The sequence below is a fragment of the Alexandromys fortis genome, unplaced genomic scaffold (genome assembly GCF_014885135.2).
Source record: "Alexandromys fortis isolate MF-2015 unplaced genomic scaffold, M_Fortis_MF-2015_v1.1 scaffold_51, whole genome shotgun sequence".
Lineage (NCBI taxonomy): Eukaryota > Metazoa > Chordata > Mammalia > Rodentia > Cricetidae > Alexandromys > Alexandromys fortis.
Genome location: NW_026067925.1, coordinates 3,772,778 through 3,790,915, shown reverse-complemented (window position 1 = coordinate 3,790,915; position 18,138 = coordinate 3,772,778). Strand labels below are relative to the sequence as shown.

The 18,138-nt window shown below is 43.1% G+C and overlaps 2 protein-coding genes across 4 annotated transcripts in view; both read left to right on the top strand.

Annotated features, from left to right (window-relative positions):
• The first annotated feature begins 3,231 nt into the window (after window positions 1-3,231).
• Opn3 (opsin 3) overlaps window positions 3,232-18,138 on the top strand; it is a 35,496-nt gene continuing 20,589 nt past the window's right edge. For 2 of the 3 annotated variants that reach the window (XM_050142899.1, XM_050142900.1), the window contains exon 1: window positions 3,232-3,739. In XM_050142899.1, coding sequence (XP_049998856.1) covers window positions 3,373-3,739 — 367 coding nt within the window. In that variant the 5' untranslated portion in view covers window positions 3,232-3,372. Of the gene's footprint in view, window positions 3,740-7,175; window positions 7,316-18,138 lie in introns of those variants that run through there. The other variant, XM_050142901.1, reaches the window with a different exon arrangement.
• Chml (CHM like Rab escort protein) lies at window positions 7,499-12,654 on the top strand. The gene has a single exon (XM_050142884.1). The coding sequence runs from the start codon at window positions 7,499-7,501 to the stop codon at window positions 9,359-9,361; it is 1,863 nt and encodes a 620-aa protein (XP_049998841.1). The 3' UTR covers window positions 9,362-12,654.

Sequence of the window (18,138 nt, the reverse complement as noted above, 5' to 3'; positions counted from 1 at the left end):
TTCCTGCTGCTACACTAAAATATGTCACACTGAGTAATTTACAAACATCAATGTTTCGTTTGTTATTGTTCTGACAGCTGGGAGCAACGTAAGGCTCCAGCAGAGTCAGTAGCTGGTAACTGCCCATTCCTCATATGGGGTCTTTTCTGTGCATTCTTACATAGTGGGGGGATGCTTGTTAAGATAAAACACCATGACCAGGAGCAACTTGGGAAGAAAAGGGTTTAATTCATCTTATACTTCCACACCACAGTTCATCACTGAAGGAAGTCAAGGCAGGAACTCAGCACAGGAACCTGGACACAGAATCCATGGAGGAACACTGCTTATTGGCTCGTTCTTTGTGTTTTGCTCAGCCTGCTCTCTTATATAACCCAGGATTGACCCCTTCCACATCCATCCCTAATAATAACAATAATAATAACAATGACAATGCCCACAGGCTTTCCTGCAGGCCAGTCTAGTGGAAGTATTTTTCTCAATGAATGTTCTTTGTTCCCAGAAGCCTCTAGCTTGTGTCAAGTAGAAAACAACAAAACCAAAACCAAAACAACTAACAAGGACGAGGGCAGGGTAGCAGCAGCTTGATTTACATCTCGGTCACCAGGGCCAAATCAGCTCCAGGAATAAGTCAATGAAGAACTTTCCTGAGGAAGAATGAGTGTTGGCATCTGATACGGGAGTTGTGTGTTGTGATTACCATTAATGAATAAAGAAACTGCTTTGGACCTATAGCAAGACAGAACTTAGGTAGGCAGGGAAAGTGAGGCTGAATGGTAGGAGAAAGAAGGGTGGAGTTAGGGAGAAGCCATGGAGCTGCCACTGGAGACAGCTGCTGTGAACTTTACCTGGTAAGCCACAGCCATGTGGTGATACACAGATTAATAGAAAAGGGTTAAATTAAAATGTAAGAGTTAGCCAATAAGAAGCTAGAGCTAATGGGCCAAGCAGTGCTTTAATTAAGAAAGTTTCAGTGTTGTTGTTGGTTCTGAGCAGCCAGGATGAACAAGTGGCCTCTTCCTATAGGCATCTATGCCTATGCCAAGGCTTGAATCCTTCACAGTGCACAGCTCTGATTGATCAGGCACTTCTAGGCTGGGCTGGATCACTTTGGAGATGTTCTACTGGGAAATACTGTGTGATTGATTTTGGGACCCATGTCCAAAGATTCCATAAGCTCCGATAATAGTGCCACCAGATAGGGACTAGGTATTAAAGCACACAATACTACAGGAAATTTTCATAAGGCAGATAAATTAGGAAAGAGAAAATATAGACACCTGATTTAGACAGCTCTGCATGCACGGGACATATGTGCCAAGGTGGGCTTGGGTGGGGCAAGTAGACTCCCACCTTATACATATGTCATGTTCATATAGTTCCATGTAGAGCTGTTTAAGTAAGGGCACTTCTCTCTTTCCTGTTTTCATCTATGGCATCTTGGCATCTGACATTTTATATATAAACCAATTTGATTATTATTGTCTTCTCTTCCAACAAAACTAGAAAGTGAGCTTTATGAGAAAAAGACTCTTTGTCAATGAATGGATGCTTTAGGGGAAAAAATCAGGAGTCTTTCCTTCCTTCCTTCCTTCCTTCCTTCCTTCCTTCCTTCCTTCCTTCCTTCCTTCAACTAGCAATGAAATCTCACTGTAGATGATGAAAACCTCCCCATGATGAAAACACAGCAGATAAAATGAAGTCGTTAAACAGTCCTCTAAATCTACAATATGACATTAAAAACGTTTTGCAGGGCAGATGAGTTGAAAGGTTTCATCATAGATGCTGACACCAGGTTAGAAGCCTTAAAGATAAGGTCAAGATTCCGAAGGCAGAGCACGCTGCCTCTTGGCTAGTGTTTACTGCAGTAGGGTATGGAGCCGTCTATCTGCGTAGCTCATTCTTGGAGATTTGGAGATGCACTGAAACTAACAGTGGGAGGGGCGAACACTCCTGAACATCAATTTAGCTTTCACGAACCAGTCATTAGTGCCCATGACAGCTCAGGACATCTTCCTCCTGTGAGGAGTTATCCGGGACTGCAGCCCTAAAGAAGTGTATCGCGTTCACAATCTATATTTGACTTGTACTATATTTTCATTGCTGCTGGGGAAAGGTCCAGTGGAAAATGTGTGCTGTTCTAAATATATCCTCTCTATACCTGCTAGATTTAGACTGAAGCCTCGGGGGCACTGCTCAAGAGGTCACCTCCAGTGAAGTGCTTCAGCTGGCTTGTGGATCAGGATAGCCCTACAGCAGAGCAGGACAGGAAGGGCTTGACTAGGGAGGTGTTATTTCCTTCCTTACCCTAGAGCTCTGAGAGTGGCAGGTGTCCCACCTCTTGTGATCTCAGCATATTGCTATAAACCCTGGAACATATCTTCCAGTTCTAAAGTAGTTAAGTCTCAGCCTGCTGGGTTTTTGTTTTTCTTCTTTTCTTTCTTTATCTTCCTTCCTTCCTTTTCTTTTTTTTTAATCTGTTTCCTTGTTTGTAAGATTATTTGACTAGCTTAGTTCTTTAGTTCTCTTTTTATTGGGTGTATGAGGTAGGGTGGTTGTTATTATAGCTTCTCAGGAAAAAGAGAAGCTTAACTGGGAGTATTTTATTCAGCACACTCAACAGAGTTAAGCGCAGGCGTTCATAAATATTTATGAATGAATGTGTGCAAGGGTGAATGACTGAACGGGTGAATGAATATGATGCTTTCGAGCCAATTGAGGGGAAATGGGCTGTGAGGACCCGCTGAGGGTAATTTACCTCCATAAAGGAATTTACTTCCCTCTCTTCTGAATCTTCTCCTCCGGCTTCCACCACAGCTTAGGCGTAAAAGATGCAGAGCCAGAGCTGACTGGACCCTGGGATTCGCCTACGCTGGGCGGGGACGCGCGTGGGAGGTGGGAAGGGAAAGGGGCGGACCTCCAGGACATCAGGGCGGGGCCACAATCCAGGGGGCGGAGTCAGAGGGGGCCAAGGGTGAGAGCCACGGGGCGGGGTACCAGGGGCGTTCGGGAGGGAGGAGCCAGGCCCACGCGGCAGAGACCAGCCTCAGGAGGCGGGCTCAAGAAGGTCACCGTGTGGGTGGGGCCACAAGCCATGAGGGCGTGGCTTCTAGGGCGGCCCAGTGGGTGGAACCGCAAACGCTCTCTGGTTGGGCTCTCAGGCCTCACGCGGGAGGGCGGAGCTTCACGCGGAGGGGGCGGAGCGTTATCCCCGGAAGGCGGGGCCTCGGGTGCGCGCGGGCTGGGCGGGCCCGGCGCGGCACCGGGGCAGGATGGCTCGAGCGGGCGGCTGAGCGCGAGCGCCACCTTGTTCGCCGCCGCGGCCCGCCGGCTCACCGAGCCCTCGCTCGCATAGTGCGCCGGCGTCGGGCCATGTACTCGGGGAACCGCAGCGGCGGCCAGGGATATTGGGAAGACGGGGCGGGCGCCGAGGGCGCAGCGCCTGCGGGCACACGGAGCCCCGCGCCGCTCTTCAGCCCCACGGCGTACGAGCGCCTGGCGCTGCTGCTCGGCTGCCTCGCGCTGCTGGGCGTCGGCGGCAACCTGCTGGTGCTGCTGCTCTACTCCAAGTTTCCGCGGCTGCGCACGCCCACCCACCTCTTCCTGGTCAACCTCAGCCTGGGCGACCTGCTGGTGTCCCTGTTCGGCGTCACCTTCACCTTCGCGTCGTGCCTGCGGAACGGCTGGGTGTGGGACGCTGTGGGCTGCGCGTGGGACGGGTTTAGCGGCAGCCTCTTCGGTGAGTTGCCCGGGACGCGTCCTCCTCGCCTCCCAACTTTCCCTGGGTACAGCAGCTCTGGGCTTTCGTCCTCCCATGGAGATCCTCCCTTCTAGCCAGTCATCACCCCTAACTCCCAGCCTCTCTCATCCCCCGGGATCTTCCCTTTCAGCCGGTCTTCTCCCAGCTCCCCGTTTCCCTCCTCCTCTGGGTCCTTCCAGCCAGTCGTTATCCCCAACTCCCAATGCAGATGAAGCAGTTCTGAAAGTCTCCCTGCCGCTGGCCAGCTTGTATCTTCTCATCTCTATTCTGTTTTTACTGGTCTGCACAGGGGGGAGAGAAATGAGGGCCTGTAGAGTCAAGAGACGCAAGAAAAAGTCAACCCTTGAAAAGTAGAGAAGGGACAAGGAGAGATTTAATCAATTTGTTTCTCAGAGTGACACGTAGAAGCCTAAATAACGATGTATTTCCCCCACCCTTTCATTTGCTAGCAATTATAAATCGTCTAATGCTTCCTAGGGAGTGAGACTGTAGGACATTTTTAACTGTATTTCCTCTGCATAAGTCTGTCACACCCGAGGTTACAAATGGCTCAGAAGTCCAACTCATTGGTGTGACTAATTAATTATCTGGGCAGCCAGTACGTTTAATTAAAGTAGTAGAACTTGTTGATCTCTTCAAGATTTATATTGAAAATTGACAGGTTGGCGCTTGACTAACTCAGTATTTTAAGCTTGGGATAGACTGGTGTGTATGTGTGTGTGTGTTTGATGTGTGGTGTGGGGCTGTGTGTGGGGTGTGTGTATGTGTGTGTCCTAAGAATTTTGTTTGTACAGAGATTTAAAATAGAATTGGGTATTTCTTAAGTCTTAAAGTCCCTTTTTTCAAATCTTGAAACACACTGGTAATTGACTACTGTCTTTATCTTGGCAGATCTTAGAGAAAAACACCTATGTAACATCATGGATATTTTTATTTGCCAGCTTATGTGTGACAAACCTAAATCCTATTTGTCATTGTCATGATTCCTTTTTTTAAAAATTTAAAGGAAAGAAAATTTGGGAGTTACGGTTTTATCTATTTCACCGATTGATAATTCCGATACTTTCTCTAGTCTCTTCCCCTAATAAACATTAATCTAAGGATTTCCATTTTAAAAAATACTGAAACTTGAGGAGGGACCGTGAGAGAGTATCAGTGATAATGTAGGTTGACTGTATGGTTATTCTCTGTGTTAACTAAAAACGTTGGTCGGGAGGGTCTTTCAGGCGGATTAGTCTTTAAGAAGGTGACGTGTGTCAGTCAGGCCTGGATCTCAGAGTCCTGGAATAGGCGACAGGTGTTTATTCACAGACGTGACAGTTCTCTCTTCTGTGAAGTATGTTTCTGTGCTGTGGTGTCCAGCCGGCAGTGTGAAAACAAGAATGGGTTCAGTTTTTTAGTGTGGTTTTCAGCATCCACCCTGTTCCCCCGCCATGTTCTGCCAACCTCCACTTCCAGTATCCTTCCTTCTCCTTTCTCCCCACCCCGCCAGGAGCTGTCACCATCAGAAGAAATTTTTTAAGACTTCTAGAAGCATCCACCCTGGTGCTTTACCCAGGGCTCCTTTACCCAGGGCATTTATCAGTGCTTTGAACCATGGCATCTGTTCCCATCCTAAAACCTGAGGTAGAGGACTGGAAATCAGTTAACTCCTGGAGAAGAGTGAGGTTACAGCAGAACTCACAGTGTTCTTAGCAAAGATAGTTTCTTCTCCCGGAGTATGTTTCTTGATGGAGACAGGGAAGATGCTTCCCTTTCTATCCCCAAGCCAGAACTAGTCAATCCTGAGTACTAAAGGAGAGGAAAATTTTCAAGGCTCTAAGTAGCTAGCTGCTTGCTCCAGAGCTTTGGTGAGGCTACACCGCTGGTCTGTTGGGCCCCTGTGGCTACTTCATCGTCTGTGCTTTCCCAAGTCATTCACTCTCCCAGACTGCCAGTTTCCCCATCTTTGTGATCACTATTGAGCTGACTGTGGTTAATGTCATCTATCCTATTTACTTTGTATTTTTTGAAGACCCCTTTGACATCTGTAGTTCAGAAAGTACTTACTTAGTGCCTATAACCCGCTTCACCCCACCCCCGCCAGCCTCAGCTTTGTTCCCTTTGGTGCCTAGAGGAAGTAAATGCTTCTACTTTGGATGTCCTCATAGGTTCTGTCTCCCTCTTCATACTCTACTAGAAGAAGGGAGAGTAATTCACATGTTCTTGCATATATGCACAAGTAGACCAGGCAGTGGCTTCATCCTGGGCTCTGATCCTGGCTTCTCAAAGAAGGCTAAAAATAAGTAGACTTCCTGATAATCTTGGTCAGAGGTTACTACCAGCTGGGCTTGTTGGGATCGCTCTATCAGTTAAACTGACACGTCAGACCAGCAACCTTGTAAAGTTCGTGTCAATTCCAGTAGAGCGGCTTGTTTTATGAATATCAGAATTACTAGTCTCTTCCGTGTACCTGCATCTAGATGCCAGCAGATGTAACGGTAGTGAAAAGTAGAGAGGCCCAGGAACACTGCTACTCTGCATGATGAGCCAGGAAAAGGCTGGCAATGAGGTCTGAAAGTGTGTTAGCCTGCAGACGTCCAGGTGAGTGTATCCAAGGGACAGCCTCCAGCACACCCAGCACCACACAGGTATAACCAGCGTGTGATGGAAGGGTTCAGGGGAGTCCTTTTCCATTGCTCCTTTAGAAACAAAAAGAACCTGTTTAGAAAGAGATTCATGCTTGCAGAGACAGACTGGCAAAATGTAAATGTTTCCTTATTTAGATGTTACAAATAAATATTATTTATGTTAAAATGTTTTAATATAGGAAGCTTTTTAACTCATACATGGACTTTAGTACAGAAAGTGTTACAAGGCTATTTTCCCTCAGGCTGTTCTTTCATGTACTTGCATATATTAAATGCCAGTTATTGAATTAATTCTCTTGTAATATCTAGATGTCTCATGTATTTGCTGCAAGATCCTTAGGGTAGTTAAGGTTGTAAAATCTTCTATACAGCTGACTGGGATTACCTACAGACTTTCCTGACACTGGCAATATTCCCCATTATTTTGACATTATCACTCAGCCTAGTATGTTTCCATAAATACTGTAAAGCCACATATTTTTTTTAGTCTAAGCTTTCAATGTTGTCCAAATATTTTATTAACCACAAAGTAATTGTATAATATTATTAATTTTTTTTGTGGACTATTGTGTCTGTTTTACTACTTTGGGGGAAGATGTACAAAGTATCTTCTGTTCATTTTCAAGAGCTTAGGAGACCTGTGGGAAGGCATTTAATGACTTCTTTGGGTAGAGGTTTGTATCCACGTTAACAAGTCAGGCTCCAGTGGATTGAAATTGCTGTTGCATGAAATTGCTTTTCTATTATTTACAATTGTGTTCTTTTCTTGAATTTTCTTCTTTCAGAGAAGAGTTCCTGCCACAAATGCATATGTGATGCATGGTAACCTTTACCGCTAAGGGGAAGTGCAGACACGAAAAGGATACATCCATTTGAGTGTTCTCAGATAGGATTTCATGCCTTTCTCGTGTTTTCCATGCTCCTGACTTTCTTTTCTTAAATGTTTAAATTGTAACTGTTAAACAGCTTAGGACTAGCAAGCTCAGTGTTTCTGAATGAAGATCACAAGTAGAGATTTTATTACAGCATAAATACCTCAGAGGAGTCCTCAGCTTAGGTCCATACTGAGTTCCTTCATCAGCTGTGACCTGAACCTTCAGCTCCTAAGATGGCAGACAAGCTTCCCACAGAGTTTGATGTGATTATAGTAGGGACGGGTTTGCCCGAGTCCATCCTGGCAGCTGCGTGTTCGAGAAGCGGACAGAGAGTTCTGCATGTTGACTCAAGAAGTTACTACGGAGGGAACTGGGCGAGTTTCAGCTTTACAGGTTTGCTGTCCTGGCTGAAGGACTGTCAGCAGAGCCATGACAGCGAGGAAGACACGACCACCTCGTGGCAAGATCTGATCCATGACACCGAAGAAGCCGTCGCCCTTTGTAGGAAGGATGGAACCATTCAGCACACAGAAGTCTTCTGTTATGTCAGCCAGGATGTTGGGGACAGCACTCAAAAGACCGATGCTCTGCAGAGAAGTCCTTCCTCAGAGGCATCTGCTACCCTGGCTGACTCTCTGGATTCTGCAGGCTTGCCCAAAGAAAGGCACTCGGCATACTTTTCAAGCCACGAAGCGCCTTCTGAACATCCAGAGAGAAGTGATGGAGAGCCTTCATCATCCCCAGCTGCTGCAGAGAACTCACTGGAGAAAAGAAAGGACCGTGAAGAAGAAACTGGTACCCAGGCAGTTTCAGATGGAGATAAAGATGATGACACACTTGATGTAGAAGACAACACTGAACAACCAAAGAGAAGCAGGATTACATACCCTCAAATGATTAAGGAGAGCCGGAGATTTAATATTGACTTGGTATCGAAGCTGCTGTATTCTCAAGGATCATTGATTGATCTTCTAATCAAATCAAATGTTAGTCGTTATGCAGAATTTAAGAACGTCACTAGGATCCTTGCATTTCGGGAAGGGAAGGTGGAACAGGTGCCTTGCTCCAGAGCAGATGTCTTCAATAGTAAAGGGCTCACTATGGTTGAAAAGAGGATGCTAATGAAATTCCTCACATTCTGTCTAGACTATGAACAACATTCTGACGAATACCAAGATTTCAAAGAATGTCCATTTTCTGAGTACCTAAAAACTAAACAGTTAACGCCCAGCCTCCAGCATTTCATACTGCATTCGATTGCAATGACATCAGAGTCATCCTGCACTACATTAGATGGCCTTAAAGCAACTAAAACCTTCCTTCAGTGTCTTGGACGGTTTGGCAACACTCCCTTTATATTCCCTTTATATGGCCAAGGAGAAATTCCCCAGTGTTTCTGCAGGATGTGTGCCGTGTTTGGTGGAATCTATTGTCTTCGCCATAAAGTCCAATGCCTTGTAGTTGATAAAGACTCCGGAAGATGTAAAGGAATCATAGACCACTTTGGTCAGAGAATAAGTGCCAGCTATTTCATTGTGGAAGACAGTTACCTTTCTAAGGAAGCGTGTTCAAATGTGCAGTATCAGCAGATCTCGAGGGCCGTGCTCATCACAGACCGGTCCATCCTGGAGACAGATTCAGACCAGCAGGTTTCCATTCTGACAGTGCCTCCGCTGGAGCCAGGAACCAGTTCCGTTCGGGTCATGGAGTTATGCCCGTCAACCATGACGTGCATGAAGGACAGCTATCTGGTCCACCTGACTTGTGTCTCTTCAAAAACAGCCAGGGAAGACTTGGAACCCGTGGTGAAGCAGTTATTCATCCCTTTTACAGAAGCAGAAGACCAGGAAGAACTCAGAAAACCGAGACTTTTGTGGGCCCTTTATTTTAACATGAGAGATTCCTCAGGGGTGAGCCGAAGCTCGTACCGTGGCTTGCCTCCCAACGTGTACATCTGCTCTGGGCCTGACTGTGGACTGGGGAATGAACATGCCGTCAAGCAGGCGGAAGCACTGTTCCAGGAGATCTTTCCCAGTGAAGAGTTCTGCCCCCCTCCACCAAATCCAGAAGACATTATCTTTGAGGGTGAGAATTAGCAACCAGACAATCCTGGAGTCAGTATTACACTTACTGCCAAGCTCAACACCCCAGAGACAACAAGAACTTGCAAAGCCCATGCCACCTTCGAAATTAAAGCAGACTGGAAATATTTTCATCCTGACCTCAAAATAGCGTCATTTGAAAGACAGCTGCCATTTGTGATAAGTGCTGTTGACATGTCTTCAATACTAAGACACTGGGTACCTAATAGCTCTGCTAATCTGTCAGCAACTAACTGATTTGTGGCGACTCAGCCTTTTTGGTTCTGAACTGGCTCCAGGAATCCAGAATCTCTGAGTGTCCTTAGCTTTCTTTTACTTTTGGGTCCCGCAGTGGCAACTTTGTTTATCTTAATAGGTAATATTGCGCTTGCTACTGTGTTCAGGTTTTATCATTGTCTACACAAAACTAATGTCCAAGGACTATTGTAGTTACTGCTGCAGCTACTACTGTTGCTACCACCTCAGATGCATAGAGGAGCACGTAAGTCCTAACTGTGTGAGCTCTTTGTATATCGTGTAAACACATGGAGCTGGTAGTAGGAGTAGCAGCTGGTACAAGTGCTCATTTGATAAAACACACCTGTCTGTTAGAAGCGTGGCCATGGTCCTGTGTCTTGGGATTGATATTTACATGTGATTTCACCCTCTTGACCTTGTGACTAAGGAGGCAGTGAGCCTGCCGTGCCCTGCTACTTTGCAGGAAGAGTGCCTCTTCGGAGTCAAAGAAGCTCATATATAAGAGAGACTGCATTCAGGGCTTGGTGGCTTATTCATGCAATGCTGACATGTAGGAAGTTGAAGCAGGAGGACTCCTGTAAAGTCCAGTCCAGTCTGGGCTATGGTGTTGAGTCTCATTTCAAAACAAAACCAAACCCCTTACCTATCCCAAAAAAGAAGTATATTTCAGAACATTAAAGGGACCAGATTTATTCAGAAAATTTCCATAGAGCTGACACTAACACTTAAGAGAACGTCTAACAATTAACTGAGGCTAGCATCAATTAATAAGGTAACCTAGGGAAAGGTTCTTCAGGATAGGTGTTGAGAATATTCCAGAAAGGAATTCCCAAGGAGGAATAGTGGTGCATCTTAACGTGGGGTTATAGATGCCTATAAAGTTAGAGGTTTCCCCATCCAGGTTTCTCAGGGTGAAACTCCTGGTTGGCTGTACTGCTTTATAAACTTCGGTAACTGACAGAGAATGTCTCTTTTACTACAGTCTGTTACCCAGAGAACAGGAGGGATGCTTTCCCTCCAGAACCAGCTGCTGCACCCCAGCAGGGAAAGCCCTCTGCTGTAAGAAGAGGCACTACTAGTGAGTAGACTAGTGTGGTCTGAGTATACTCTTGCTGCCCGTTAGTGAGGAAAGTGAGCCAAGACGTTTAAGTGAATGACAGGGCGCTGAGAGGAGGAAGCCATCCGTTGGTCTTGGTGTTGGTTTTTTAATATAACAAATCCATAATATTGTGTAGCTCTTAAGGATTAAATCCAGCAGAACAAATGAAATACCTGAACTATCCTAAAAGTAGCAATTAAGAGAAAAACAAGTCTAAGATAGATAAAATGGAGGTGAGAGTAATTCAAACCCACTTCATAAGGTTTGTCAGCACCACAGTCCGTTCAGAAGATATTAAAAGAAGGGGGCAGAGTTGTAAAAGATAAACAGACACTAGAAAAGACAGAGCTGAATGTATTAGAAGTTAGGATTAGACTAGGCCAAAGCAGGGCGGGGGAGAGGGGGGGAATGGTTGTTTTTGTTTTTTTGTTTCCTAAACTAAGAAAGTGAATGTATTACTTTAAATGAGCACAGAGCAATAAGTGGAAGTGAGGCAAATGAGCAAAAGGCATTTAAGAAATATAAGGGACATTATTTAATTTTCTAACAAGTTAGAATGGTTTTCAGGTGTTTAGGAAATCATAAATGCTGCCTTTCATCAATTACATTTTGACTCAATTAGGGCTCCACACTAAAAGTCAGACAAAATTTCCCATTCTAGCTAGGGAAAAGCTGTAGAGTAAAACGTTGCCCGAAGAGGTAACAACCAACAAAAACAATTACTTCCAGTGACTGAGGATGAGACAGCTGCGTCCAGTATAGTAGCTGTGCATCAGCATGAACAGAGCCCATGATACTACCTGCACTAACTAGACGCTTTCATTTGCTTTAACTATGTTTACTAATGATTTTGTGGGCATTTCATAGCATGATAAGCAACTACTTAAAACTTAACTTGAATTTCTATTGGGAAAACATGTGTGAACCATTTCTTAAGCAGAAATGGACAGCCTTGGTAGTACTTTTTATCTGTATGTGGCTGAAAAAAAATGTCAGTGGGATAAAAATACAAAGTAAAGTTATAGAAAGAAACCAGAGCAAACATACTCTTTTTCCATGGCTTTATAATTCTCTAAACCTGTGTGACCATATAAATATCTATGAACAGAAGAGAAGTTCACAAGTTGCAGGGTACATAGTTTTTTTGAAATCTCATTTCTAGATTCCAACAGTGATGGGATTTTAAAACGTATTGATACTGGTATATACGAGTGTCTTTAAAAAGTTTGTAGCTATATTAGAGTAATTTAAGAAAGATAAATAAAAGCTTTAATGAAGGAGCTAAATTTAATATATGAGTGTGCTTCTATGAGAGATGCCTTGGCTTGAAGGAAATGCTATAAACACAGGGAGACCACAGGTCATTTATTACTCATTTGATCTCAAAACAATCACTTTTGGCTTTCATTTACCATCTATGGAATAGAAATAATATTTAACAAAATTACTGTGAATATTAAGTTGGATAATGCATAAGAACCCTTATCCAAAATAACTCCAGCACGTGGCATTTGCATGTAACTGATAGTTATTACAGTATCGTTGGTGATGTCTGCCTTATGCTTCATGGAATTTGAGAGAACTGTGGTAAATTATGCAAGAAAGTAAGCGAGGAAACACATCTTCAGTTTTAGAGGGGAAAAATACAGGGCTTTGTCCTCTAAGTCCTTAAGGCATGATAGACCCATCTAAATGTTCTTTGGTGCTGAGTTCAAGGAAGTTAAGACTGATCAGCTACCAGGAAAGAAGAATTTACAAGCTGCTCCCGGAAGACTGGGTCAATGTGGAAATAGGTTCCAGGGCCTCTTTTCATCCCACACTGCCATTTATTTGTTAATCATATGTTGACCATAAAAGTAATAAGAATACAATTTTTACCCCAGTAATAATGCCAAGGAATGTTCTGGCAGGTGAACATTGACAAGTAGATCAACTAAAATTAAAATGAAAAGCTAGATACAAAATAAGGAGAGAAGGTGGAATTAAAAAGCTGTTTCTATTGCATGGGTGTTTTATTTATTTGTTATTTATCTTATTTTTTGAGACATGGTTCTCTATGTAGCCCTGGCTGTCCTGGAACTTGCCCTGTAGACCACTCTAGCCTCAAATTCCCAAGTGCTGGGATTAAAGGCATGTACAACTACTGTCCAACTTGTTTTTTATTTTATTTTATCTTATTAAGTGGGTGCAAATTCTTTAGGCTTTCTGCTCTTCTTGTGTGAGTATAAGGTGATAGGTTGTAAAGAGGAATAAGAAAGTAAAAATAAATTCTTTGATCCTCAAATTAATGTGCATTAAAATAGATATTAAAGCACTTTGCCTGCGTCCCGACTAGTAAGTAGATTCTTCATTCTGAATGAGTCTTCATGCAGTAGCACCAAGTATTTGTGGTCATTCTGAAGAACTATTTAAGAGATTAACCAGTCTTCCATAACTGATTTTTGACATCACTTTGAGTAGCACATGCCCAGGAAAATACTCTCAGAATGAACAAATAAATAAATAAAGCTACTTCTAAAAATATGTTTTAGAAATTCCATTTATACTTAAAAAAAACCTGCTAAGAAATGGATAGATTTTGGTGTGTTGTTAATGCTATAGTGACCTTACAGAGAGTTAAATGACACATGTAAGACTGTATGGAAAGAGTTTGAGACTCAAAAAGATGTTAGTTTGCAACAGAAATTATTGCGTGCTGGTTGCATTTGTGTAAAAATTTGGATCTCTATACTGGAAGAAATCAGAAGGCATGTAATTGCAGGTTAATACTTAATCTCTTTACAATATTTCTGTAAAATATTGATGTGTACGATAACAATAAAAGATTAATTGGTGAAATGGCTTGCTTGATTGATGAAATGATACTGTTTCTTAAAAACATACAAATTCTCCTTTAAGTTAAATACATTTCTAACTGTTAAAGTAAAAGGTAATCTCCAAAAATTTGTGGCTGAAAGTTTTTGCAATATTTTTTAAGAAGAAACTCTTGATGAAGATGGACTTTGATCTTTCGTGTCTTTTCTCAGTTGTCTTGACGTTAAAAACTAAGTAGAGAAATAGTAGGTGCATTCCAGTCCGTCAGTGTGAAGATCTTTCATGGCCCAGCGTGATGGTGCATGCCTGTAATCCCAAAACTTGGGAGACTGAGGTAGGAGAATTGCTGTAAGTTTGAGTCTAGCCCGTGTTAAAATGAGATGTTATGTCATTTTTAACCAACGAGGGGATGCACTCGTGTTTTAACAGGGAGAACTTTATCTCCAGGTTTGTGTAAGATGTGCTCATGCAGATCATGAGTGACTCCGCTTGATTATTTCATCAGCGCTGGAACAGCAGTTACCACAGTATGCTCCCTCGGGTACCACTGTCAGGGAAGGAAGAGCAGGTCTGTATCCATTTTACAAGGAGACCTGTGTGATGTGCCCTTAGTATTTAAGTGCACCAGCATCTCCCAAGGTGCTGTGGTTCTGCTTGCTTTGTGTCTGAATAGAGTAGATTGTTCCATGCGCGTGTGCAAAATACATAAATCACAACCTAAAAAGTGATAACTCTGAGAACTTAACTTTCTAACAAATAGCCTATGAATTAAAATTTGCTCAATTAAAGCAGACTGATTAGGGTTGAAAGGAAGTGGAAGTTAATTATGCACACATTGGGAACCTCCTGGTATTGCTGTCAAAGTCTTTACATACGTTATTCTTACTGTTGTCCTGTGATTTTAGCTTTTGCTGTTGCTGAACCTATATTGAATCCTTTTTACACTCCTTATAACTACTTCAGAGGCATACCCACAAGAGGAAGAACGGCGGAGAGTGTGATTGATGAGGTGTCAAGAATGTAGGCACTCATAGTTCAGTCAGAAGGACATGGCATCTTCAGGTATTCTATAGTTCACAGGAAATAACTTGGAGACATCCACACAGAAGGTTTTGGCTTTTCGAGGCAGGGTCTTCTAGCCTAAGCTGACCTTGAACTTACTGTGTAACTAAGAATGGGAAAGGGGAGGTGGCGGTGGGGAAGAGACAGAAATCTTTAATAAATAAATTAAATAAATAAATAAACAAACAAATAAATAAATAGAATGATCCTGAACTTGTGACCCTCCAGATTATAGGTGTGCACCACCATGTCCTACATCACTGAATGCCATATAGTTAAAGCCCTCTATCTTTTGAAATTTACTTGTTCTTTTATTCATCTCAAATATACTAATATGCTAACCTAGTTAAAAATGTTCTTTGTAAGTTAGCATCTTTGTTTGTAAGCTCATAGTGAAACCTTTTGAATAGCTCTCAGGCCTTAAACATCATAAGGAAAAAGTGTCACAGAGTGTCTTGCTGAAGATCCCGGGATCTTACTTTCAGGTAACCAGTAATTATGAATTTTCCTATTTTAGGATTAGCCTAGAGTGAACCAATAAGACCATTTTTAAAACAGTACAAATTTTAATTTTAAGATGTTCCATTAATATTTTTATTATTCTCAAACCAAGACATCCACTCGGCAGGAGGTAATGGGGGATGTCGGGAGTCTTTGATGTCAAAATGGGAAGCTTCCAGCATGTAGTGTGTAGTGAGGCTGAGGTAGGGGTACTATCCTCATGCAGTGGCAAGGTGGCCCCCTCACAGGTGGTTTACCCAGCACAGACATCACTGCTGCCAAGACCAAGGAGCCCAGAACAGATGAATATCTGAAGGGATCTCATTTCTCTGTGTCCCAACATCTGCCTGCTGTCCTCAGGATTTCTAACTAGGTCACTTGTCCTCTGTACCATGTCATTATCAGCAGGAATCCTAGTACTTTTTACTGGACCGCTTCAGATATATCCCCTGTACCCACCCATCTCCCTTACATTATGAACCAACAGTGACTTCCTTCTGGAGATTTCGGATTATGCAAAAACTTCAGAGAATCAGTTAATCCTCCGCACCCACCTCTAATCTTCTGATATGAATTTAGAAGTTCCATAGACTTAAAAAATATTTCCAAGAAATAGAATAGTTACAAGACAATTAGAAATAAGGATTTTTTTCATATGCTTCAGAAAAATAACTGCCCCCAGATTAATATAAAATAGCATATTTTAAATTGCTCTTGAAAGGGTATTGTGTGAAAGTTCTTATTACATGCATCTGACAGGATCCTGTGAATTTTAGAGGAGCCATCAGCAAACTAAATATATTGCCCACAATGGAGCTGCAGTTGCTTTGACAGTGGTTACCAGGTTTTGAGACAGTGCTGCAGATTGGCAGTTAATAGAAGGAGTTAACTGCAGGAGACGCCCAATTGTGATGGAGTGTGTACTCTTAACACGGAGAAAACCCTTGAGACTGTACCACAGCTGGATGCAGAGGTTCCAAGACAACCAACACGGACTGACTGGTTATCCTGGGTTAAATTTTAAGAGTACAGATGACAACAAACACTTACTGTATCCCAGGTACTCCTGTAAGTTCTTATCTTTTGTTTAATCGTCATTAGCGTCCCAGGGTAGGTGCTTCCATTGGCCTCCTTTTGCAGAGGAAGATAGACACTTTGAAGGCAGGGAATTTGAGGAACATCACACAGCTGGTAAGTGGTAGGGGGCAGGAGTGTGCTCCAAACTCTGCCCATCTGATACTATAACTCACGTGCCATGGCTGCAAGATGCTCTACCTCCAGAGAGGGGTCAGATCCAGTTCAGGGACACCAGGAACTGCATACATTCCAGGAACTGTTCTCATCTCCTCCCCATATTAACTATTTTTTAAGAAGCCCTGTGACGGTAAGCACTGATGTTTCCACGTGGTGATAAGACAGACTTAACTCCCAGCATCATGGAAAGGTAAGCAGTGCAGTTCTCGGTCTATTGGGGCTGACACGGTCACACAGTTAGCCACTATATTATATCAGGCTGTAACGACGACTGGAAAAATAGGCATAGGTCAATGAATGCACCGGGAAGTTACTTGTAGGGAGATCTGGGAACATCTCACACATGAGAAGGCATTGGGTCTGGACCTGAAGTATGAAAAGGATTTCCATGGGATGATACAAGGGAAAGCATTCGCTGCCAGAAGCAAGGTAGAAATGAAGTCCTTGTTTGACTTGACATGAGCTCCTACCCTCCCATTAGTTCTGAGCTGTTAAGATTCCTAAGTAGATTTTTCCCTCCATTGGCTGTTGAAAGCTCAAGGATTGAAGACAAGGATGGCAAGTACCTTTATAACTGTCCCAGAGCAGGTCCTTACTGAACGCAGCCTGCCATAGGAAAGGAGACGCACTGTCCTAATGGAACTATTTCAGAGCCAGGGTACAGGGTTCATACTCATTTTCTGTTGGGCACTTACGCCTGGAGACTGCATCACTTTGGACTTCCAGTTATGTATCTCAATCCGCTTACTTTTTCCTGATCAGAGGAAGAAACATGGCACACAAACAGTGCAGGAGAGAACTAGAGAAGCCAAGGGGAATTTCGGTAAGAGCCTGGCCCAGTGTGGCCACTGCAGAGGTTCAGTAAACAAATGCTTTAGTGTTGGATATGTCTGCAGCGGTCGGATTAATAAATCACCAGTAATAGATATTTGAACAAATTTAATAACAAAACCAGACTCACGAAACCAAGGTTCCCGCGGAGTAACCAGCGGAGACAGGAGAGGAAGGGGGAGGAAGGGGCGCGCAGCTTTTGCCCGCCCAATATATCCGTAAACAAACGCCTGAGGGCAGCCCGCCCCCAAGGGGAGGGCTTATCCCTACATCTCCCTCCTTTTGTCTAAATAAGACAGAACTAACCTAAATACAACTATAAACAATAATAATAAATAATAGGTATAACAAACAATATTGAGAACAAAAGTTTTACCAGACATTCTATCTCAAGGAGTCTAAATAATGTAGAGAGTAATTACAATTATATAATCTTCAACTCCGTCAAAGATCCGAGAAGGGAATAAATATTACTTAACAAATGAGCGATATCCAAAGCGTGCCATAAATGACAGAGACAACAGACTACCTGGGCAATCACCCAAATTCTCGTTCGCAATGTTGAGTCAACCAACTTTGGCTAAGGCCTAGCATGACTGACATACCATTATCAAATGCAAGGAATTTTCTTAGAATTATCCTACCCTGTCTTGGCAAGATAAGAAAATCCTGTTTCATATCTTTGTCAGTAGATGAGGTATGGGCTTTTCTTAACCCAAAGGCCAATTCTGCCAAGAAGACAAACTCCCAGTGGAGTGTCTTTGGTGCTCAACGTTCTCTCGGGAGTAGAGTGGTGTCGCCAGGAGTAATTGTGTCTCGGCACAGAATTCTAGGTTAGCTTAAAGGCCATTTTCTACAGCTCTTTAAAGAGGCTGAAGATTATACTATCTATACTAAATATAATCTCTATGTATCTAGAATACCTTATTAACCTAAAAATAAACATGAACAACATAAAATTCTCAATACCTAT

Bases quoted from the DNA above. Each gene is read 5' to 3' on its own strand.
- Chml (XM_050142884.1), top strand. From the start codon at position 7,499: ATGGCAGACAAGCTTCCCACAGAGTTTGATGTGATTATAGTAGGGACG.